At 47.5% G+C, this 23,815-nt stretch overlaps 1 protein-coding gene and 1 pseudogene across 1 annotated transcript; one reads left to right on the top strand and one right to left on the bottom strand.

The window, feature by feature from the left end:
• Window positions 1-2,434: 2,434 nt before the first annotated feature.
• LOC123427357 lies at window positions 2,435-5,220 on the bottom strand (annotated as a pseudogene).
• Window positions 5,221-13,238: 8,018 nt separating this feature from the next.
• On the top strand, window positions 13,239-15,309 carry LOC123430102. The gene is made up of 2 exons (XM_045114014.1): window positions 13,239-14,512; window positions 14,859-15,309. Exons 1-2 carry the CDS (start codon window positions 13,420-13,422, stop codon window positions 14,888-14,890), a joined length of 1,125 nt encoding a protein of 374 aa, XP_044969949.1. The 5' UTR covers window positions 13,239-13,419; the 3' UTR covers window positions 14,891-15,309.
• Window positions 15,310-23,815: the final 8,506 nt, after the last annotated feature.

Genomic DNA, 23,815 nt, shown 5'->3' with positions numbered 1-23,815 from the left:
CTGGCCAAGACAATAGCCATGGACAAGTTAGTGAGTATATTTGAATGTACTCGCAAACATTAAAAAAACATGTATAATAAAGCAAGTGAATTGCATGCACCAGAATTTTAATGATATTCAATAATCTATAAGATTCATTCATAAATGCAAGTATGTAGATAATTTATCCGCACCAAGAATAATTAAATAATACGAGAAGGTAGAATACAAATGGAACATTGAGCAGTTGTCCTCTCAAGGATTCCAAGAAAATAAAATGTGCCAATCGGGTGTCTAAAGCAATACCTCGAATGGAAAATGCATAACATGCCTCAGTCGGGCGTCTGAGCAACGCCACATAAAGGGCTTCTATCAGAAACGAATATCTGAGTCCCACAGTCGGGCGTCTGAGGCGACACCAGATAAAGGACTTATAAGAAAAATAATAATATATGTTGCCACGCTCGGACGACTAAAGCGACGCCGCATAAAGGGTTTATAATGAAAATAATCACATGAGTATTCAGGTGGAAAAATCTCAACAATTCATATAAGGGAAATATTTAGCCCACAACAAAGTTGATAATAACGATCATCCATCATGATTCATCGATATCATGGTTCAATCTATTCCTCACAAGACAGACACTTGACCTATCCTAGAGTGTAGTCCTTAAACGTGGATACGGCTATTCGAATAGATATTATACTCTGCACAGGGTGTACTCTTTACCCACGAGTAATGGATTTCTTTAATCAACCAACAACGTTGACCAATTATGGTTACGGTTTTTGAGTTGAAAACACACCTAACCCGCACACACCAGCTTAACTTCCTGATGCTAGGAATCACCCATGGCAATTGTTAAGTAAAACTCTAAGTGAGGAGACCTCGATCTCGATTAGCATGGGATCAAAATATTTATAACGCGCGCAGAGATGGGCACTACCCCCTCGGTCCAAACGAAACACCCATGCACCCGGACCAAGTGATATGCCTACCAGGGGCCACTTGTATCTTTCACTATGGCCTCTCTGTATGGTGTGTGCAAACAAATGGGTCTACAACCTACTGAACCATACCCTACTTGTGGTAGGGATAAGTGGTAGCACGGAACAAGTATAGGGGTTACTGGAACAAAACTCGATCTACGGTCGACTCAGGAGGTTTAAGTTTCCCTGCAATGGTTAATACAACATATTTACTTTGTAGTACCCAACAGGGTCACCACCCATCATGCCCCATCATGCCTTCACTGTTCATCCTCGTCACTACGGGATATTAGTTCCACGGCCACGTCTACCCGAAACGAAAACCTTCCTTAGAAATTTGCCCGAACAAGCATAGGCATGTGTAGCATGATGTAGTAACTGCTATGACAATTATCTCATGTTTAACAGAAAATACTTTATACGAAGAAATTCATGCACTGGATAATTTTCCCATGTGCAAAGTTTTATTTCAAATAACATAGTCATGGATTTATTTACCATAGCAAACAAACACTCAACTATATCATATCAGTGTTCAAGATGCTTGCCTTGAGTATGTAGAAATGTTGGGTGCACTCCAAAACTTTAAATAATGTCCTTCACCCCATTTTCATATTTTCAAAATATTCAAATCAACACACGATTTGAAAACAGTATAAAAGTTTGTTTGGAATTTTTTGAAATAAATACTAAAATAAACTAGGGGAAATTTGAGAAGTAATAGAAAAAGAATTAGTTCATTTGGAATTATAGTTTTGAAACTAGAGGCAGTCAAAGATGGGTCAAACTTCTATTTTTAAATACGAACATAAAACAAAATGTTTTCAGAAATGAATGCGCTTTCTAAATAGGAGTAGTAATACATACTTTTGGGAATACACTTTCACTTAAACCAGTGCGCGGGGACAACTATGACACTGAAAGTAGGTCCCACCTGGCCTACTGCCAGGTTTGACCGGTCCAACCGGCCTACTCCCTCCTGTGGCTAAGCAGAGGCACGACCTCCGGTGATCCTTGCTGGCGATGGGGAGCACGGTGACATGGGATGGACGCGCTGTCGTTCTCAATGGTTCGCAATGGTCAGGTGGATGTGGGATACGATCGCTGGGGTGGGCAGAGCCGTCGAATGCGAGCTCTCCGACGGACGGCGGCTACGGGCGTGGATGACCTTCTATCTAGTGTGGCTTACGAGCTAAATTAGGAGGAGGAATCGACTCGCGGGGTTGAAGGAAGACTGCTGGTGAAGAGAGTGAGTGTGGAGACTGGAGAGGCTCTGGTTGCAAGGAATTTAACAGAGAGTGGTGGCGACAGAACTTGATCGGAGGTGAGGGAGATGATGAGTTTCGGTCGCCTAGCAACTCTGGGAGGCTCGCGATTCAGGATGCAAGCGGGGCGGGTTGCCGCTGCCCGCTAATGGTTATTGCGGGCGGGAGCGCATTCTGCGGGTATTTGCGGCTGTCCGTCACCCTCCATTAGAATTAACGTGGGACAATGCGGCAGCCCGCATAAATCCGTCATAAACCCGCAATTTATTCAATGTGCAAGCAGACCTGAACAGGTGGCTGGAGGCGCCGTGGTTGCCGAGGTAGGGGGGTGAGGCAGTAGGAGACCTTTGTGGCGCTCGTCTAGGAGATGAGCGACAGGCGGCCGCGGCCGAGCCCGATGAGCCTGGACGCACCGTTCAGGGCGCCCTTCGTGCTCCGCGTTAGGCTCACGCACCCGAAGCCCAGCCTCGCCGCGCCTGACTGGAAGGTGAAGGCCTCCGTGCCGAGCGACCCGAAGACGCTGCCGGCGCCATAGCTGCCGACGAAAGAGCAGCTGCCGTCCAGGGCACAAAGATGCACGCCGTTGGTAGGGCATAGCTTGCCGCTGTCCGCGCACGGCACGGCACGTCCGCGAAGCTCGACGAGCGCGAGAGGTTGTAGTAGGGCAGGTCCTGCTTGGCGCACGCCTCGAGGCCGCACGCCGTCCCGCACTGGATACATATGAGGTTGTTGCCGGTGTCGATGAGGGCGGCCGCGCGCTGGGGCGGTTCGCCGATGAGGTACTCGGCGATGTACTGCCGGGTGGCCAGGTGCACCGGTGCGCTCACGTCGTCGGATGCCCGAAGCCGCCGCCGCTGCTGCGTGTAGGCCAGCCGTTCCCGGCTTACAGCAACGGCGCGCCGCACGCGCTCCTCTGGACTTGAGAGAGCTCCGGCAGAGGCTCGCCCTCCCCTTCGGTTCCTGCAGGCTTGCAATGCCGCTCACAGGACTTGGTACGAACTTGATCCGCACGAACGCATGTCTTTGTCACAACACGAGGGCGAGCACGATGAGTCTGCAGAGCACCAAGCCACCAAGAGGGCCACATGTGGTCTCGCCGCTGGAGTACAACGTCGACTGAGCTAAAAATTCAGTTCATACGTGAGACATGCGGGATCCCGCTCGACATCGCGGACGGATCATTAAAGCCGCTTCACCCGGTTTGTCCGGCAGCATTTAGTGGGCTAATTATGCGGGGCGGCGTTGCAGCTTAGCGGGTTGTCCCGCGCCGCTTGCATCCCTACTCGCGATAGATGGGAGGGGAGTGTTGCGGAGGTGGGCGAGAACGGGTCCCCTTTTATAGTACTAGAATTGCGGTTCGTGTGGCTTCTAGAGATGGCCACGGTGGCTCTCCATTACTGTGGCCGGAGCGCTGCGCTGGCGAGGCAGGTGGGGGTGGCGGCAAAGCTAAGGGGGACCGGGATAAGCACGTCTATGCTGAACAGTGCATGGCGTGTTGGGGCGGCGATAGCGAACGGGGGGAGCTCTCGGTGGGGGTCTAGCGTAGCTCTGCGATTAGAGGAGGGTCAGGGCGAGTAGGAGGGTGTGGTAGGTGGACGTGGCGGCTTAGTTGCGGGCGCGTGCACTACGCGCGCTCTGCTCGCGCTCTAGGCATGCGCACAAGGTGCTCGACGAAATGCCAGAGCACGCTAGGTTATCCTAGTGGAGCTAAGTTTTGGTAGGAGGGTTACAAATGACATGAAAGGATCCAAGGACATGGTGGCAGGGTCAGGGGAGCAGGCCCACAATGCAAAGTTTAGGGTCTTGCCAATTTCTTCCATGCACATAAGGTGTTTGAGAGAATGCTAGGGCCGAATAGGAAAAAAAAATTCGTGACACAAATTACCAGGATGATGCCTCTTTAGATGATATAGATGGTGGTGAAGCTAGTTTGGCAAACTAAGAACATTGCTAGTGTAATCCTTCCAGAAATACACATCTTGACAACAACTTGAGGGAGTCCTTAGATGTACTTCGAAGTTGCAATTGGGTTGGTATCCTTGACCTAAGGTTTTGGTTGAAAGGACTATAAGTAGAAGAAACCTCACATCCATTTGAGTAAGAGAAATTAGGGTTGCACTTCAAAAGACCAAATTGGGTTAGAAATGAAATTGGGATGGTTGGTCAAATTTTTCAAAAAGGACAAGTTGGGGTTTTGCATAGAAGTGCTATATATGCATTACATGACATCTCCAAATTTTGGTGGAATTTTAGAGAAAGTATTTAAAATGGTTGTAGTGCAACACGTCTTTTAAAGAATGAAAATGTAACTAAAAGTAAATAAATTTCACAACTTTTATCATAAAAAATATTTCCCACTGAATTTACAAAATGAATTGAAATGTTTTAAGAAAACCCTCAAGTACCACAATATTTTTTCAAAAGCTTATACTTGGATGGAAGAATTTTAGAAAACATAGGACAGAGAAGGTGCTGAAAATAACAGAGGACCAACCTAAATTTAAAAAATTATTCATGGGAATTTTTTAATTAATAAAAACAATGTCAAATTTTTGTGGTGTTACAAACTCTACCCCCTTAAGAAAAATCTCGTCCTCAAGATTTGCTAAGGGCGGTTGCTAAAATTACTCCTAGTACTGTGTAGAATACTATGGAAGTTAAGTATTCTACTCACGCAATACGATGTGGTTATAGTGAGAGTGCAGATAATTGGTGCAACTACAGTGAGGTACTGGGGCTGTGAGAGAAATCCTACGGTTGGGCAACAGAGGAATTGCTGCTTAGGGCTACGACAATTTCGGAAAAAAGTAAAATTTGCAATTCCCAATTTTGCTTGTCGTACCCGATTGTATAATGTTCTCTCTTGATGATAGGTGGACCTAGGGCCCACTGCTAGTCTCTTCTACCTCCGTCTCTCCTCTTTCTCCTCTCTCTCGCGCTTTCCCACGCTTTCTCCACATGCGGCGTTTAGCGCGTAGGACATCTAGGGTCATATTACGGTAGTGCACGACATGTTTGCTGCCAGCACATCGTGCATTCACATCGTGGGCAAGTGCTCTATTAACACTAGTCATGGATTTGCCTCCGAACACTAGCAATCGAGTGACGAGCGACACTGGTGGACTTCGCTCACTGTACACCAAACTTGAGCTATAAAACGACTGCAATGTTCCTCTCTTCCTCCTCACACCTTACCTCACTTCTTATTCCTCCTCCTTCTTCTTTCTGGATACACGAGCTCAAGACGAGGCTCTAATGGTGGACGTGTACGATCCTTCTGGCCGGAGCGGTGCGGTGTTGCTTGGATTCTCAATGCTCTTATGCGTGATGATCCAAGATGATCGCCGCGATGCTGCTGCTCGAGTGGTGTCTCTTCACAGTGGCGGTGCTCATGAGGACTAGGCATCGATATCGGTTACGAGTGGGTGTTACTGTGCTAGCTTTAAGTCTCACAGAAATAATCATCCACAAATTTTACTTCGGAGACCCGTGGTGTGCTAGTGAGGCAATAAATTGGGTGCTAAATGTGTACGTCGTTCTCCACTGAGTATATGTGGTAGAGTGGGTGTGGTTGTGAGCCGGATGTCATGGTGACACATAATTTAAATTTATGTTGGAAATTTTTTGTTGCATTAGTGCTTTGAAAAAATCTCTCTCCATGATTTGCTAAGGGTGAAAAACAGTCAATTATAAATCATAGCAACAAAAATTACTTATAAGCCACTACAATCAAAATAATATATTGAAAGAGTAAATCCTAAGATACACAGAGATATCACATCTTGCAATTTAATGCTAGACTAACGTCTACGGTGCAAAGGTACAATCTACAGTGTTCTGAGGAAATATCCCCGACATTGGAACGCATTCTTCCTCCTCCGGGGAAAGCGGATGGATGTGTCGTAGGATGTGTCCTTCCTGGTCTTCCCTCAGCGGTCTGCCAATGGCGATCTATGGATTCATAACAGCAAGGGTTTGGAGAAAGTCCATCACTCGCTAGGTCAAACGCTCGTGAGTGATGGCATACTAAACAAGGTTGGTGAGTACTAGATTTTTCTTTGTTCGCCCACTGGGAAAATATGCTTCTTCTTCGGGTGCTGCACGGCTCGGGAAGTAATACTACCCCCATTCGCTGGCATACAACATTGCAAACAAAAGGCTGGTAGTTGCTTTGTAGGCAACAACTTCTATGGCCATTTCTAGAGTTGGCATAGATTTCCCCGATGAAGGCGACTTTGGTAGGGTCTTGATTTGGGACTACTGGTGGGATGTGTACAACTCCCAAATATTTCGAGGCAGTGGAAGTGATCCTCGATTTGAACAACTCGTACTGGGGTTGGTGGGGGAGCCCATAGTGCGGCCGGTAAAGTCCCACAATATCCTAACAAAATTTCTCGGGGTTGCATCTCAGCTTCTCAGATGAATCCCAAGGTGCGACATGGGGAAAATGGCTGTGAAGGCAGTGCACAAGGCGAGGGATGCATGGTATGGTCACGGGAGTGGCCTCTTATATAGAGTCGGGGCTAGATAACATATTTTGGTGTGGGTATGATCCTGGGTATCGATCCTGCTCTAGGGTGGTCGGGGTCAATGTCACAGATATAATCGCAAAATGTTTCGTATTATTGTGGTTGTGACTAGGATGGTTTTCGGCAGCTACGCCGAGAATTTACTAGGCAACCCAATGCCAAAAGATCTATGCATGGTCACATGTAGCACCACTAAAATAATGGCATACAAACGGTTTTGCAATTTATCTATGACAATAGAGGATCATAATATTATGCGACGTAGGAAATACTAAGGCTTGGTACTACTTGGGTATGCTTAGTCTACTTTGTTGACATTCAGTAGAGCGTGTCTCGTGGACGTCGAGGCTTCTCCTTGGGTTTCAGCATCGGGGTTGCCTAGAGTAGGATGCATAGCTATAGGGTTGGGGTAGCAATGATGACCCACGCGGGTGTAGTGGTCACAACCCCGTTGGAGAAGATCCCAAAAATGCGGTGCAGCTCTACTTAGGAGATGAACAATTACTCGGGTTGGTCACAGGGGAAAACCTTGAGGGTTCGATTGGTATTTTGAACAACACTACTGGGTTGTTGGTGTCGGGTGTAGATTCCATTTTCATCGGGCCTAGGCGAGCAAGCTCTTTGCATGTCGCAATCAAGTTGAGTGTGACCTAATCGAACAGTTCCTCTTGTGCCCTTAAGTAGCACACAAGATGCAACAGTGTTGGGTTCGTCTCATGGCCTCTGTTGGTGATCTGGATTGGTCTGCCATAGCCTTCATGGCTAGGGTAGTAGTAAAAAGAGCGACAATTAACCCTCGGCGACATGCGCCGAAGTTGAACTATAGCTTCCCGGGCTACTAGTTGGATGGCTTGGGGCTCGTAGGAAGTTGTCCCTCCAGTGAACCGATAGGGGCGTTCTAGCGAGATACCCCTGGCGTAGATGTGCACCGTGGCCTAGAAATTATGGATGGCATCACTTGTGTGTTCCTCGTACACAACATATTTTGGGGACTCTTCTAGGGCAAAAGGACGGCGTGAGGTTGGCGAGAACGGCTACAAAACCTCAGAGCTCAGATGCGGTGGTCTCGTTGTAAACAACTCGTCCCCACATCTTGGTGGTTGGGATTTGAAAGGTGGTTGTGGTGTACTTGGTTGGGGAAAACGCTTCCTTTATAGGACAAAAGAGTCTTCCATAGCATGCTTGCGGATGTGAGAACTTAGGTGTCGGCCACAGGCGCGCGACCACTAGGCTAGGTTGATAGGTTGGGCACCGACTACCGAAAGGTGTAGGGTGGTCACTTTGTAGGCTACCAGATAGGATAGGATTGGCTATGGATATGATAAGGTTTGGATGGTGTGTAAACCTAGGGTTATCCACCTGGCTAAGATAGGATTATCCATTTGTCAGTCTAGCTCTCATACCAAGGTTGTCCGGGCTGGTTTTCCGGGATATAGACTCCTAGTGAATGACCCTTGTGCTCACCAATCTCGGGATTACTGTTAGCTGGTGGACATTTCCTTGATATAGAATTTTCAAGCAATTAAAAAATTGGAGTACAAAACCATGAAGGTCCAAGGAGTACAATAGGGATTTCTAGTGGTTGATGGCAGAAGCGACTCATGGATCTCTACTGTCCATGGGACTCCATTCCCGCAACAACGGACCTGGATAACTCATATCTCGCGGGGCTGCTACCATCGATGCCTAGGTTGTGGGGTTGTAATCATTGTGCTCCTCTCCAGATACGCGGTCTGGTGAAGACAATAGCGAGGGGCAAGCCAGTGAGTACATTTGAATATACTCGCAAACATCAAGAAAACAGACATAATAAAGCAAGTGAATTGCATGCACTAGAATTTTAATGATATTCATAAATTGCATGCACTAGAATTTTAATGATATTCATAAATTGCATGCACTAGATAACTCATCCAAAGTACTCGCAAGTCTTACATCAGAACTATTCTAATTATGCATCAGTATCAAAGAAGGGGGGTTATATGTGGTCTGACTGCAGCAATGCGAGAATAGAGAGAGAAGGCCCAGTCCTATCGAAGACTAGCATCTTCAGGGTCTTGCAGCAATAGACAAGAGTAGAACAGGGGGTAAAACATTAATAGTCATATTGTTGCAGCAATATTAAAGTGAGGTCACGCCTAAAGATCCTCCCTCGACTCCCTGCGAGGAAGCAATCCCGAGGCAAAGTAAATCCAGTTAAGTAATATTGGTAGTTGTAAAAGATCGGGGCACAACTCCAAGTCGTCCTGTAACCGTGGACACGACTATTCGAATAGTTAATTTTCATCCCTGCAGGGGTGCACCACATGTCCCGTCACGCTCGATAACACTCTGGCAGGACATACTTTTCTGGGTCCTGCCCGGCCTCGGAATATCGACACGTCGCAGCCCCACCTAAGACTAATCAAAGAGGCCAGCCCGCCGGTCTAACTCCTAATCACAAAGGGTTCATGGGCCCAGTTCCCCTTCACGCTCCTGCACGTGGCGTGGGCGGCCGACGTCAGTCCTAGCATCCCTTAATCACAAGCGCGATGCATCTCGGGACCACTCGGGAGCGCGCCGCTACATTGCTGGCATCTGAAAAGCTTCGGCTGATAACGCGACGCCGAGTACCCATAATTCTTCCCGCGTAGCCGGTTAGTGCGAAAAGGTCTCCGACCAACCCAGATCAAATACCCAAATCCATTAGCATTTTAATTAGGCCATCAACACAGTCTCACGGGAATCCACCCGTCTTACAACTAATCACCAATGATCCCAGTAACATGGTCGAGTAACTGTGTGGTTGTAACATCGGGGGGAATCCGAGGTATCACCCTCGTTGGATTCCGAACGATGTACCCGTCAAGGTGGGCTTAGAGGAATCACCCTCGGGGGTCCCACACTCGCGGGGTGGCACGACAGAGGCGTCATCGGGAATGGTGAAAGAGGAATCACCCTCGATAACCACGACCGACTAGCTATACTACAGAGACATCATCAGGAGTACTTAGCGAGGTGTCACCCTCGGTACCCGATAGTATCTTTGTAGCGTCGTACAACGAAGGGGGTGTATGTGCTGTGTCGGGTCTGGCTCGTCGATCAGAGATCGAGACTTGAAAACAAGCGGGGCAACTGGACTACGGGGTCAGAGGGGATGACTGCTCCACCTATACTAGGCATTTTAAAGGTACAGGACTGAAAGTAGCAGTTCATCAAAAATAGGCTATGCATCAGATATAGGAGCTAACTACAACAGTAGCAAAATACTAATGCAAGCAGTAGGAAGAAAGACATAGGCGATATAGGAATGATCAAGGGGGGTTTGCTTGCCTTGCTGCTCTGCGGCAAAGGACTGATCGGCACGGTCGTAGATGTACCCGGCAGCAGCGTCAGTCTCGGGGTCTACCGGTAAGAAGAGGGGGAAGAAACAATAAATAATAGCACCGATGCAACACAAAGCATGACATGGCAAGATGCAGGCTAGACATGAGCTAACGCAGCAACATTCGTCATAGACGGGTCGGAAGAATATCTGATGATATTTTCCGGGTCTCGGGCTACTACCGGTTATACTGGAAACGATGGAAATGTTCCATGTTTGCTATGCTAGGGACGCGTGACAGACGAATGGACCGTGTACCCGGGTTCGTCTCGTTTTGCTGATCAACTTTCATGTTGAAATTATTTTGATCTGACTTACGGATTATTTAATATTAATTTTTAAAGTTTTATTTAATAATTAGGAATTAAAAACAGATTTAATTATTTTAATAAAATCCTATTATGACATCATCGCGATGTCATGCTGACATCAGCAGTTGACTGGTCAACTGACCAGCGGGTCCCCAACGTCATAGGCACAAGTTTTTATTAAGATTAATTATTAATTAATCAGATTAATTTAGTGGGGGACCCACGTGACATACTCTAATTATTCTAATTAATTAATTTAACTAATATATCTATTTATTTTTTTAATAAAAACATTATTTTTATTTTTATTTTAACTATCGCGTGGGGCCTCCCTGTCATAGACAGCGGGTGCGTTGGCCCCACCGATAAGTGACCTTAGGCCAAAATACTCGATTTTACTCATAGATATAAACAAGCAAATATCGTATTCCTCCAATACCTATATACGCAATACATACATCGCATCTCATACATACATACATTCATATATACGGAATACATCATTTGATTTTATTTTCTTTTAACTCAACAACACTCCCATCTCTCTCTGTGTTAACACAGAGACACAGAACTCTCTGCTAACTCAACATAGGGAAAACACCTTCTTCAAATCCTCCTACCGGTCACTACCGTCGACGGATCGGGGTCCCGTTTGCCGGAACGGAACCGGGACGGTGAGGGGAACGCGACGGTGGGAGGAGCCCGAGGAGGGGCTCACCAACGTTGATGAGACGGCCCGATGAAGCCGGAGTTCGCGGGAAATGGAGGTGACGGCGAGGAGGAGGACGAGGCGGTGACGGTGACGGCGCGGTTCCGGTGAGGACGGTGACAGTCGTTCCGACGAGGAAGAGGTGTAGGGGAGGCCCGATGGGGGAGGGGCTCGCCGGCGGGGTGGAGGGCCGAGGGGGCCTGTCTCCCTGCCCGGTCCCTCCTGGACCGAGCGGGAGGAAGGCCGACGGGGGCAGGGGTTGGGGCCGAGAGGGGTTCCCGCCGGCGGGGCTCCTCGAGGCTGCCGAGGGAGAGGAGGGGGAGGCCGTAAGGGGGGCCGCCGGGGGAGGTAGAGGGGCCGACGGGGGGGGTGCCGGCGGGTGGGGAGTCGGGCGAGGTGGAGAGGAGGGCTGGTGGGGGAGCTCGCCGGCGGGAGGGCTCTCCGGCCAGGGAGGGGGTGGATCTGAGGGGGGCGACGGGAGGAGAGGTGTTCGTGGGGGAGAGGGGCTCCTGGGGTGGGGACGAGATGGGGTCGTGCGAGAGGGTCTGTCGTGTGGGGGGGTGGGAGACGAGAGAGGTGGGGAGCTGTCGGTGGGGGTGGGACCCCCCACGAGGGGAAGGAGCCCCCTGGCGGCGGCGCAAAGGGAGGGAGGGAGCGAGGCAGGGCAGGGGTTGCCTCGCCCTAGGGTTTGAGGGGGAGGGGCGCGGGGTGGGCTGGCCAGTTGGGCCTCTTGGCCCAGCTCGGCCAGGGGGGTGGGGGTTTTCTTCTCCTTTTTTTTTGTTGTTGTTGTTTTGTTTTGTTTTATTTTGCTTTTTTTCCTTTTCTATTATTTCATTCTTTCTAATTTCTTTTCTTTCTTTTTTTTCTTATTATTTTTAATACTTTCTTTCTCTAATAGTTAATAGGAATTTACAATTATAATTATCTTTTGTTTTCAATTTCTGAATCCAGATAGAAATTCAATGCAGGTCATCGACGGTAATTCTCGATGATGTGGCATCACTGCGGGTGATCACTGTAACTTAATTACAATATTTACTGTAGCAAAAGTCAAGAATGTCACAGTCATCTACTTAGACGAGTCTTCACCAATGTTATGGTCAACAACATCGCTTTTGTAACACTTACGGCTACAAACAGTAGCACGTGTGTCATGATCTGTTTATGTCTCTAAGTGAGACGTGAACATATCTTATTTAAAAAAATGTCTGTAATTTTGTTACTATTAGAGCATTTTTAGCACACCCAGTATAATGCCCTGACCAGTAAAATAAATGTCAAAATACAGTTCTGCGCGAAAAAAGTTGCTCGATCAGATCCTGCAAACGCATCGGACCCGTAAATATTTTTGCGAAGAGCGGTAAAAAGCTCCTCCCGATCTACAAAAGCACAGTTTTCGCGGACGCTTCTACGGTGCCCTGTATCGAGAGAAAGCAGTTGGCGGGAGTCCATCTGCCACGGAAACTTCGACGTCCGCCGTCCACGTCCAACGTATGCCGCCTCGGACGTCCCCGAACGTCGGCCGCCCGTCCTGGCAGCCATCCTGCTCGTCCTGGCCGGATTCGACGTCGGCGGCGGAAGCTAGCTAGCTAGCTCCGAGCTTCTGGATGGATTCCACGACCGGAGCTAGCTAGCTAGCTTCTGGATGGATTCGTGCACACCGAAGCTAGCTAGCTCCCGGATGGATTCGTGGACGGAGGAGCTAGCTAGCTAGCTAGCTCCTGGATGGATTGAGGGATCGACGACTCCGTATTTAGGAACAAATTTAGTTGACCATGGACACGGGTGAGAAGAAGAAGAAGAAGTGGGGGGAAATGTAAGCGAAAATTCGATTTATAGTTTAAGTTTAAGGGGTCTATTCCACCGCAGCTCAAGTCGATCCGTAAAAAAACATATTTTACGAATATCATTTTTTACATGTTTATTTTGTAAGATCTGACTTTGTCCTCGACCGTGCTGGTTCGTAAAACCGTTTTTTCATGAAATGTAAACGCGTTTTACGGATCGGTGTTATACGGTTCGGCTAAAGATGCTCTTATGTATGCGATGCTATTTTGTACGTACACGTTTTCTGTTTATTAGTGTGCATCTACTGTTGGATAATTAGGCAATCACGCGCCAGCTCATTCCTCCCTCCCAAACCGCCGCCGTTGCCCTCCGCCCTCCGCAAGCCGCGTGACCGGTGACCCCCTCTACTTCCTCCCATTCCGGTCGCCGTTCTCTGGCCTGCAGCCTGCTTACCCCTAGCGCCGGGAGCCAGCAACCGACCATGGACATGTCCGTGCCGAAACGGCCTCGCCTCGTGCCGGCACCGGCGCCTTGGACAATCGCCGACATGGCCCCAGAGATCCTCCTCCGCCTCCCTCCAGATGACCCCGCGCGCCTTGTGCGCGCCTCCCTCGTGTGCTGGCGCTGGCGCCGCCTCCTCACCAACCCGGCGTACCTCCACCGCTACCGCGCATTCCATCGAACACCTCCCATGCTCGGCTTCGTCCTCAACCTGAAGCAGCACTTCCAAGGCATGGCTCAGCTCGTCCCCACCTCATCCTTCCGCCCCGCCGCCTCCGACCGCCCCGGCCTGAATGTGCTGGACGCCCGCCACGGCCGCGTGCTCCTCCACACCGCACAGGGCCAGCGTCTCGTCGTCTGGGACCCCGTCACGGGTGTAGAGTGCAAGATCCCCAGTGTGCCGTCCTACGCACTCGGCTTCAACGCGGCCGTGCTCTGCGCCGCGGTCGGCTGCGACCACCTCGACTGTCACGGCGGACCATTCCGTGTCGCCTTCGTGGGATGCGGCGAACGCGGCATCACGTTCGCGTGCACCTACTCGTCGGAGGCCGGTGCCTGGAGCCAGCGAATTGAGATCGAGCAGCCGGCGTCAGTTGACGGGCGACCGAGCGTCCTTGTGGGGAACACGCTCTACTTCACCTGCGACCCGTACATCAATTTCAAAATGCTGGGGTACGACATCGTCAGGCAGGAACTCACGGTGATCTGGCCGCCGTCCCAGCACGAGTACTACTCTTGCACTGTCCTCGTGAAAGCGGAGGATGGCACGCTGGGGTTCGCCGGCGTGCAGAATGGCAGGCTCTACCTCTGGTCGATGAAGGACGGCCCCGACGGAGATGTGGAATGGGTGCAGCGCAGAGTTATCCAGCACAAGACGATGCTCCGCACTCGTGGCCTCTCGACACCACCTGAGGTCGTTGGCTTCGCGGACGGCCACGGACTCATTTTCGTTAGGACGGGCAACACAGTGTTCTCCATGGAGCTCAAGTCAGGCCATGTTTGTAAGGTATACACCTGCAGATCAAGAAACTACGACGTCATCGTTGTTCCCTACATGAGCTTCTACACTCCAGGTACATATTGATGTTCGTTTGAGAATTATGATGTGTGAATATTTGCAATGTCATATGCTCCGAACTGCTCCTGCCCCTAGTCAGGTTGTGCAAGGCTGTGTAATCTTATATGCATCTCCTTGCCTCTACTGCCCCTATTTGTTATCTTCAGGTTGTGCAAGGCTGTAATATTTTGTTTGTTTCAGCCCCTCCTTGGAGAACCTGCTTCATTCAAATTTTATCTACAATTCTTGAAATTGGCTTAGATATAGCTCGGAATAATGTTGTTATTTTAGATTTCATACCTAATTACTCGGAATAAAGAGCTGCATAATGGTTATAAGCTTAATCAATTGTATCTTTCCAGATCATGCTATGGGCAGACTGCAATCGCCATGAGGTCATGAGGACCCACTGTCATCCTGTAACAAGGACCAGCTGCTCTTGGCTTGTTGCATAATGACGCTCCAAGTATTTTGCTTTCAGAAGTATTTTGCTTTCAAGCTGAACTGTTTAAGTAGTTACCATGATCAATGTTGGTATGTTTAGTTTACAGTGTGGCAGTTGACACAAGGAAAAAAGTTATCTAATCACGGTCAATTTAGTATGTTCTCTTTGCAGTTGTGAAGCTTAAGCAAGACAGTGATGGTCAATTAGTATTTGGTATTGTGTCTTTGAGTGTCTAGATTGTACCAACCGGTATGATCTATGTAGCAGATTTACATTCTGGTTTTATTAGTGTATACTTATTTCATGCTTAGTAAGCTCCTGTGGAATTGATACTGCAGAGTAAATTACAATGCAGATTTGTTGATCTACTCACAGTTGTGACCGCAAAAGGAGGTGACTATGATACTGGTCATTTTGGCGTACATTACTGTTTGTTTGAGTTATTTTAAAAACAAAATTCTTACACGTGCTTTTGTTTTACTTTTCATTCTTGGGACAAGGTTATCTAAGTAATTCAACCTTTTGGAGGCATGGAAATGTTTTTTCAGCTTTGCTGCACAATATTGCTCTTATCAAATTGTAAAAACGTCTTGCGTTATGGGACGGAGGAAGTAGAATTTAACATAGAACCATGTTAGCCAAGTCTGAAACCAATTATGTTGGATATTCCAAACTCTCGATCTGTCACGGTGATGTTAGTATAGGAGTCCTAGTTGGAGTTAGATTGCAAGTTATTCCTAGCCATGTCCCTGTATGAGTCCAAGGTCTGGTCATGTAATCTATGTCTTATAAATAGAAAAGAAAAACAACTGATGAAGCTCACGGGCTGAGGCAAAACAAATATTCTCTGGTGTATGATATGTGCGTTTCGGCAACAACAATATCGATTGTCTCGGCAAGTTGTGATCCCTTAGATCGATGTTGGGGAACGTCGCGGCAAGTTGTGATCCCTTAGATCGATGTTGGGGAACGTCGCATGGGAAACAAAAAAAATTCTACGCTCATCAAGGTCGATCTATGAAGACTAACATCTATGAGCGGGGGGAGTGCATCTACATACTCTTAGATCGTTAAGTGAAAGCGTATATAACGCGGTTGATGTACTCCAACGTCTTTGCGATCCAATCACGATCCGTCCCGCGATCTCATCGCTATCCATCGTGCGATCCCATCACGATCTGTTTTGATGTAGTGTCGAACGGACGGCACCTCCGCGTTCAGCACACGTACAGCTCGATGACGATCTTCACCTCCTTGACCCAATAAGAGAGAGGGTGGAGAAGTAGATGAGTTCTCCGTCAACACGACGGCATGTCGGCAGTGTTGGTGGAGCTGTTCAACAGGGCTTCGCCAAGCAAAACCGGAACCGATCTAGTGGAGAAAATTGATCTATGGGAGAGACAGGGCTGCGCCGTGGCATTGATGTGTTGCATCCCTCTCACCCCATATATATGTATGGGGGGAAGGGGAGAGGGGTTGCGCCCTAGTGTTTCCACCCGAGGGGGGCGCCGGCAAAAGGAGGTGGGGCGGTTGCCCTAGGGGTGGCTTGGCCCCCCAAGTTAGGGTGGTGCCACCCCCTAGGGTTGGCCCTCCACCAGCCCAGCCGCATGGGCCTTAGGTGGGGAGGTGCGCCCAGCCCACCAGGGGCTGGTGCGCATCCCTCACAGCCCATGTGGCCCTCCGGGGCTAGTGGGCCCTTTCAGTGGACCCCCGTAACCCTTCCGGCACCCCCGGTACGCTACCGGTGACGCCTGAGCTTTTTCCGATGACCAACACGGAACTTTCCATATATCAATCTTTACCTCCGGACCATTCCGGAGCTCCTCGTGACGTTCGGGTCTCATCCGGGAATCCGAACCTTCTGTCACCAACATACATAACTCAACTACATTGAAACGTCACAGAACTTTAAGTGTGGAGGCCCTGCGGGTTCGAGAACTATGTAGAGATGACGTGAGACACTCTCGTGTCAATAACTATTTTCATTATTGCTTTTCTTTATTAATTTCTTTTAATTATTTTTCTTTATTATTTTATTTTTATTACCTTTCTTTCCTTTTTATTATTTTCCTTTTCTTTTCTATTTACTTTCCTTTTTCTTTTGTATTGCTTTCTCCCTTTTTTTTGTTTTTCTCCCGACGGCCTCGCACACGCATGCACTCGATGAAGAGAACATCTCCCTCCCACACTACGCGAATATTACCAGAACCATGTGTTGTTGCGTACATAAAATATGTACATATATATAAATGATTGTTTCTCAGCTGCATCGAAGACGTTTCATGTTGAGCTTCTTCCCTTTCTTTTTCGTTGTCTTGATTGTTCTTTTCCGGCACCATGGAGTACGATCTTTCTTAGGTAATGTAGTCTTGATTCTTCTTTTCACATATGCTTCATCGTCATCATCATCTTCCCTCATTGGGTTGTTGTATTGGTCGTAGTCTTCCTCGTTGGTGACTCCACCCATTCCGACGATGTTCCTTTTGCCTCTCCTCACGACAACACGGTTGGGATTGGTCGGGTCGGTTATGAAGAAGCATTGTGTCACGTGCTTAGCGTGTATCCATCGCTCAGTTTTAGCGATGACGTTAACGTTAACGGTAGCGCTCTTTGCGTCGGGTATAGACATGGTAGTGAAATACTTGTTTTCTCTTACGACGGCCTTAGCCCACCAGACACGGAACATCGTCGCATCGTGCTTTCCAGCATAGTTAAGCTCCAAGTTCTCTTCGACCCTTCCGTAGAATCTTTCAGTTGTGCCGTTGGAGTCGGTCACGCATTCAGTCGTCACCCCCGAGTTCTGGTAATCACTGCCCATGTCTTTGGCCTCCGTGTAGAACGTGTACCCATTGATATCGTATGCCTCATAGGACACGAGTTTGGGAGCGGGGCCGTGTGCTAAGACGTGTATGAGAAACCCGTCCGCACTGCCCTCTTCGGGGGGATTAGGACGAACCTGCTCTTTGAACCAACGCAAGAAAGTGGCGTTGTGTCTATAGTAACTTTGTCGTCCGTCTTGCGCATCCCCTGATCACGGTACTTCTTTGCGATGATTTCTGCGTGCGGTGTTACATAATCATCTACCACATCTAGGTGTTGTAGCACTACTAAGTTAGCCCTGTCAAAGTCGTCCCGTCGATCCGAGTAGTCCACGTGCAATTCCCTCTGACCATTGTTGTGACCTTCTCCTCCGAGCCTCCCATGGTGCTTGTTGACGGGCAAACCAACAACAGGGTCTTCTTTGCCCATATAATTCTCGCAAAAGGAGATGCACTCTTGGGTCAGATACCCCTGGACGATGCTCCCCTCGGGACGGGCCATGTTACGAACGAATCCTTTGATCACCCCATTCATCCTCTCCAATGGCATCATGCTATGAAGGAATGTCTGCCCGAGGTCGATGATGTCATCCACGATGTGGACACACAGATGCACCATGATGTCAAAGAATGCGGGCGGGAAGTACATCTCAAGCTCACATAGTATGACAACAATCTCTTCCTGTAGCCTTCGGAGCTGCTTCACACTGATGGACTTTCGAGAGATAACGTCGAAGAAGTTGCAGAGACCAGTAAGTGTCTCACAGACGTGCTTGTCCATTATCCCTCTAATGGTAACCGGGAGTATTTGCGTCATCATCACATGACAGTCATGAGACTTCATCCCGCTGAACCTTTTCTTCTTGGTGTCTAGAAATCTGCTTATCTTCCCACAATAACCGGAACTAAATTTGATTCCCGTAAGGCACTTGACGAATTGATCGATCTCCTTCGGACTTAAGGTGAAGCAAGAAGGAGGGAACAATTCTGCTCCTTCTTGTTGACTTTTCTTCCCCTTGGCCCCGTCACCGTCTCCGTATCTGTCTCCTCCGTCAAATTTTGATGGGGCATGTGGAGATCCCCCCTGATCTCCAAATCCTCCAAGTCTTTCCTTGCCTTTGGCCCATCCTTGGTATTCTATGGCATGTTCATCAATGTGCCAAGCAAGCTCTCGAGGACATTCTTCGTTATATGCATTTGATGAAGGCAATGAGGTGTGTCGTGATTGGGCCAGTACTCCAAGTCACAGAAAACATACCTCGTTTTCCATACCTTCAGTAGCGGATCTGGCGCCTTTTCCATCTTTCCCCGCGCGAGGCACTGTTGCTAGTTATTCAACAGCTCGTTGATTTTGGTGTCGCTCCTCTTACGTGAAGGCCCTCGATGATCATCCAAACCATTGAATAGATCTCCACGTTTTCTCCACGGGTCATCCTTTTCGAGCCATCTACGATGCCCCATGTACACGATTTTCCCAGACCCGCCATCTTTCGTTGACGTAAGCTGCTGAGACGTTTTATCATCCATGCACCTCATGCATCCGATGTATCCGTGGAACACCTGGCCTGAGGTGTATGTACCCATAACCAAGATAGTCATGCACCGTCGTCATCAGCGCAACTCTCATATAGAAATAATCTCTTGTGCTGGCGTCCCATGTCTTGACTGGCGATTTCCATAACGTGTCTAGCTCTTCTTTCAGAAGCCCCATATATAGGTTAATATTATTTCTCGGTTGTTTCGGCCCTTGAATAAACATGCTCATGTGTATGTACTTTGTCTTCATGCACTTCCATGGGGGGAGGTTGTACATCCATACAAAGACGGGCCATGTGATGTGGTTGGTGCTCTGGTTTCCAAATGGATTCATGCCATCGGTACACGCACCAAGCACGATGTTCCTTGCATCTTCTCTAAGAAATGATATTCCGCATTGAGTGCTCTCCACTGGCTACCATCTGCGAGGTGTTTCAGCTTCGGATCATCTCCATCGTCAGGCTTCTTTCTCTCCGCGTGCCAGCGCATGAGCTTTGCTTCCATAGATCTATGAAATACCATTGCAGACGGGGAGTGATCGGAAAGTACCATACAACTTTCTGAGGAGGTTTCCTTCCTGCCTTCTTGTATCGAGAAGCATTTCACACTGGACATCTGGTTTTTTCCGCATGGTCACCTCGATAAATGATGCAATTGTTGGTGCATGCGTGGTATCTAATGTGCGGCAGATCCAAAGGGCAAACGATTTTCTTGGCCTCATCGACACTAGTAGGACACATGTTCCCTGTGGGAAGAACTTTATTTTGTAGATACTTCAAGTGCTCATCGAGGCTTTTGTTTGTCCATTTGTTTTTGGCCTTCGTATTTAGAAGTTCGAGCATGAAACTCAAGCGGGTAACCTCGGGATCGCAACCGTCATATGATGGAGTCTTCGAGTCTACTTCAAGTTGCGCCAGCTTGGCCTCCTCTCTATAATCAATTGTGTCGCTATTCGTACTCTTGCGAAGGAGGTCTCGAACATGAGGTTCCTACATGACTGAACTTAGTAGCGTCAAAGTCTGCGGCATGTCCATCGACTCTTCTCCGCCATGTCCGGACTCTGCTACATCGCCGTGTCCAGAATCTTCTCCGACGCCATGTCCAGACTCTTCCCCGCCGCCGTGTCCGGACTCTTCACAGCCGTCGTGTCCGGCGCCATCGTCTTCTTGTCGATCGGTCATCTCTTCGTCTAGAACCATGTCGTTATTCCCTACCATGTGGACGTCCTCATCATCATCTGCACTTATCCATCGAGTATAGACATCCATGAAACCATTGATTAGCAAGTGGGCCTTCAAACTGCCACGATCAAAAGGGTCCAAAATTACTCTGCATCTTGTACACAGACATCTAATCCGAGTCCGTTTATTTTCATACATGTCCATAATCGCGGATTGCAAGTATCGCTCCACCTTCCTACCACTCACCTTCATGACTGTAAGGTATAACAAGCAAAAGGGTCATAAACAAAATGCATGCATATAAAAATTTGGCATGACCTTGCCTAAAAATAGGACATATCGAGTTTGCTCGTAATTCACCGAAACAGAAATAAATCGACATTTCAGGAAAACATAAGCAACTCACGGGCCATGTCACTCGCACAATATCCCTTCATATCGCAAACACACATATTCCCATTATTTAAATGCACTTTTTACTCACCTATATATATCCCGAGAGAGATTGTGCACGGCCAGATAATGGAGAGGTAATAATGGTGGAAAACTTAGAGAGAGGAAAGGAAAAAGGAGGGGATATGGCAAAGGAGAGAGGAAGGAGGAGAGGGGGTGTGTGTGTGGCTGAAATGAGGGCAACAATGGTGGAGGAAAGGAGAAAGGAGGGTATAGGGAAAAGGGGGGAAGGGGGAGAGGGTGTGTGTGGGTGAAAGGGCAACAATGGTAGAGGAAAGGAGAAAGGAGGGGATAGGGCAAATGGGGAGGAAGGGGGAGAGGGTGTGTGTGCGGGTGATAGGTAGAAGAAAGAGAGAAGAAGGGCAAGAATGGTGGAGAAGTAACAATGGAGGAGGAAAGGAGAAAGGAGGGCAAAGGGGGAGGAAGGGGAGAGGGGGTGTGTGGGTGTAAATGAAGCTGCCCACGCGTAGTAGTAGTGTTGGTTCCAGAGGAGCGCTACTGTTATTGCACTTAGCAGTAGCGCTTTTCCCCAACCAGCGCTGCTACTATAGCTGCTGTCGGTGGCCTCGTTGGGCACCAGTAGTGCTGGTTCCAGGGAAGCGCTACTGCTATGGAACTTAGCAGTAGCACTTTCTACAGTCTAGCGCTACTACTACAGATACGGTGGGTGGCCTCGTTGGGCCCCATTTAGCAGTAGCACTGGAAATTCTTCCTGCGCTACTACTACGGTAGTTAGCAGTAGCGCGTCCTATTTCCAACGCTACTGCTAAGTAGAAGCAACGTGTGCTATTTTCCATCGCTACTACTAGGCTCCTACCTATAAGGTTTTTCCTACTAGTGAGATGGAAAGATCTTGACAAGATTCACAACAAACCAACTACATTGACTAAGCAAGGAGAGAACATGAAAGAAGACACAACACTCCGGTTAAATGAATAAGAAAGGAAAGAACACGATTTTGACAAAACTAGATAATGGGTAAAAGAGAGGAACATCACAACAACTCCAGAACAACATAATAGAAACTAGTTCATTGGTAAGAAGAATGAAGAAGAAAAGGAAAACTACTATCACAATTGAATTGAGAAGCATCCTTGCAAGAAGAATTGAACGGAATTGTTGGCAAACCAACAACGAAAAGAACAAGCTTGTAGTGGACTTATGAAAACCATGTGAACAATGAGGTGACAACCAACCACTAACAGAAACAAATATTGATTGGATGAAACAAGAAGGCAAAACTTCTTACACCAAGAGAATACATAGAGGACTTGGATCAATGATAATCACCATAATAGCAACAATCCCTAGGAAAAGTTTTAGGTGAAATCTAATCCAAGATAACTCAATGAAGAAACCATGGGTCAAAATATCTCATGATCAAAGGATTCAGTGGGTTTACATATTTAATTCTTAAATAAACTTCTCTTCAAGACTCCTCCACTAACAAGAATGTTATAATACCACCAGAAAGGATAAAGGAGGAACAATTGCTCTTCGAAATGCAAGAGAAAGAATACTTGAGGTACTCCCACAAGAATACTTGAGAATGAATAGATCCTGAGCCGCCTAACAGAGAACTTGAATGAGGCACCAGAATAATTGAGAGACGAATGAAGAGACAACAATTGAGAAGAATTTGAGGATGAAAGCTGAAAACTGAGAACGAAGAAATCTTCTAAAATGATGGCCTTCAGAGGATCGAGAAATGAAAACAACACGGAAGTGCACCCGTATAATTGAAAACTTGAAGAGGTGAGAACCTCAAATTAATTGAAAGGATTGAAAACAAGAAACTTCTGAGATATCTACAACACTATGGATAGAATAGAGAAGGATGAATAAACAAAAGAGACTTGAATAAGAATTTCCAACATGGGAGAGCATTGAACGAATCAAAAGGATATGATGAACATCGAAAGCTTGAATTCAATCCACCAAAGAAGAACACGGAGATGATGAAATGATGAACTGAAACCCCTGAAAATCTTCACAAGGAATCACCAGATACGACACGGAAGAGAAGATAGCGGAAGCATCCATGAATTGAACTCCACTTGGATGATAACTGAAACATTGAAGAAAAAGGGAGGGGCGTGGAAAAACAAAGACAACTTGGGACAGATGAGATGAACTCCGGAAAGAAATGAGAGATTTACCTTGCAAATCTTGAATATGATAGAAATGACTTGAGGAGAAGCACATAGGGTGAAAAAGAATTGACATGACGACTCCGGTTGAAAAGAATTGAAAAGACAACTTGATTGAGCAAAATAATTTCTATTCCCATAAAATATGAGAAGACCACTTAGGAAAGATATGAAATCACCACTTGACATCGAAGCAACTCGAATTTCCATATTCCAACAAAACAAAGGATGAAGCTTACAACACAAGCCAGAACAAATTCATGACAGAGATTCCGCTCGATATTTTCATGGATAGGATCACATGGGCTCTATCCTACAGTAGACATCATGTACAAGGCAGTGCACACAATATACGAAGCATCCCCGAGTCGTAGCAAGCTACAAGGACTCTTTAAGACACAACAAGAACAGTTGTAAGACGGACGTGAACAAACAAATCCACTAAATGTCGAACCCCAACCTCACATCATGCATCTGTTCGAAGATTGTCCTATAAGTAACTACTTGAATTCCCACCTAAGAACTCCCGAAATTTCTGGTCATGCAATCTGGTCCATGGATACAAGGAGTAATATATCACTCAACTCCTATACTAACCCGTACAGTGTATCACATCCATCAACACATAACCAGAGATCTCGGAAACTCATCTATCTCAGATCCTCGTAATCACAACGATACCAAGTATGGCAGTACCCCCGAACTCTATGCACCAGTATTGGGGATGTCGGGGTT

This window comes from Hordeum vulgare, chromosome 2H (assembly GCF_904849725.1).
Source record: "Hordeum vulgare subsp. vulgare chromosome 2H, MorexV3_pseudomolecules_assembly, whole genome shotgun sequence".
Classification (NCBI taxonomy): domain Eukaryota; kingdom Viridiplantae; phylum Streptophyta; class Magnoliopsida; order Poales; family Poaceae; genus Hordeum; species Hordeum vulgare.
This window is presented reverse-complemented; position numbering and strand designations above follow the sequence as displayed.

Excerpts from the sequence above, each read along its gene's own strand:
- LOC123430102 (XM_045114014.1), top strand. The coding sequence starts at position 13,420 with ATGGACATGTCCGTGCCGAAACGGCCTCGCCTCGTGCCGGCACCGGCG. Across the intron at positions 14,513-14,858 it reads CATGAGCTTCTACACTCCAG|ATCATGCTATGGGCAGACTG; the intron begins GTACATATTGAT and ends GTATCTTTCCAG.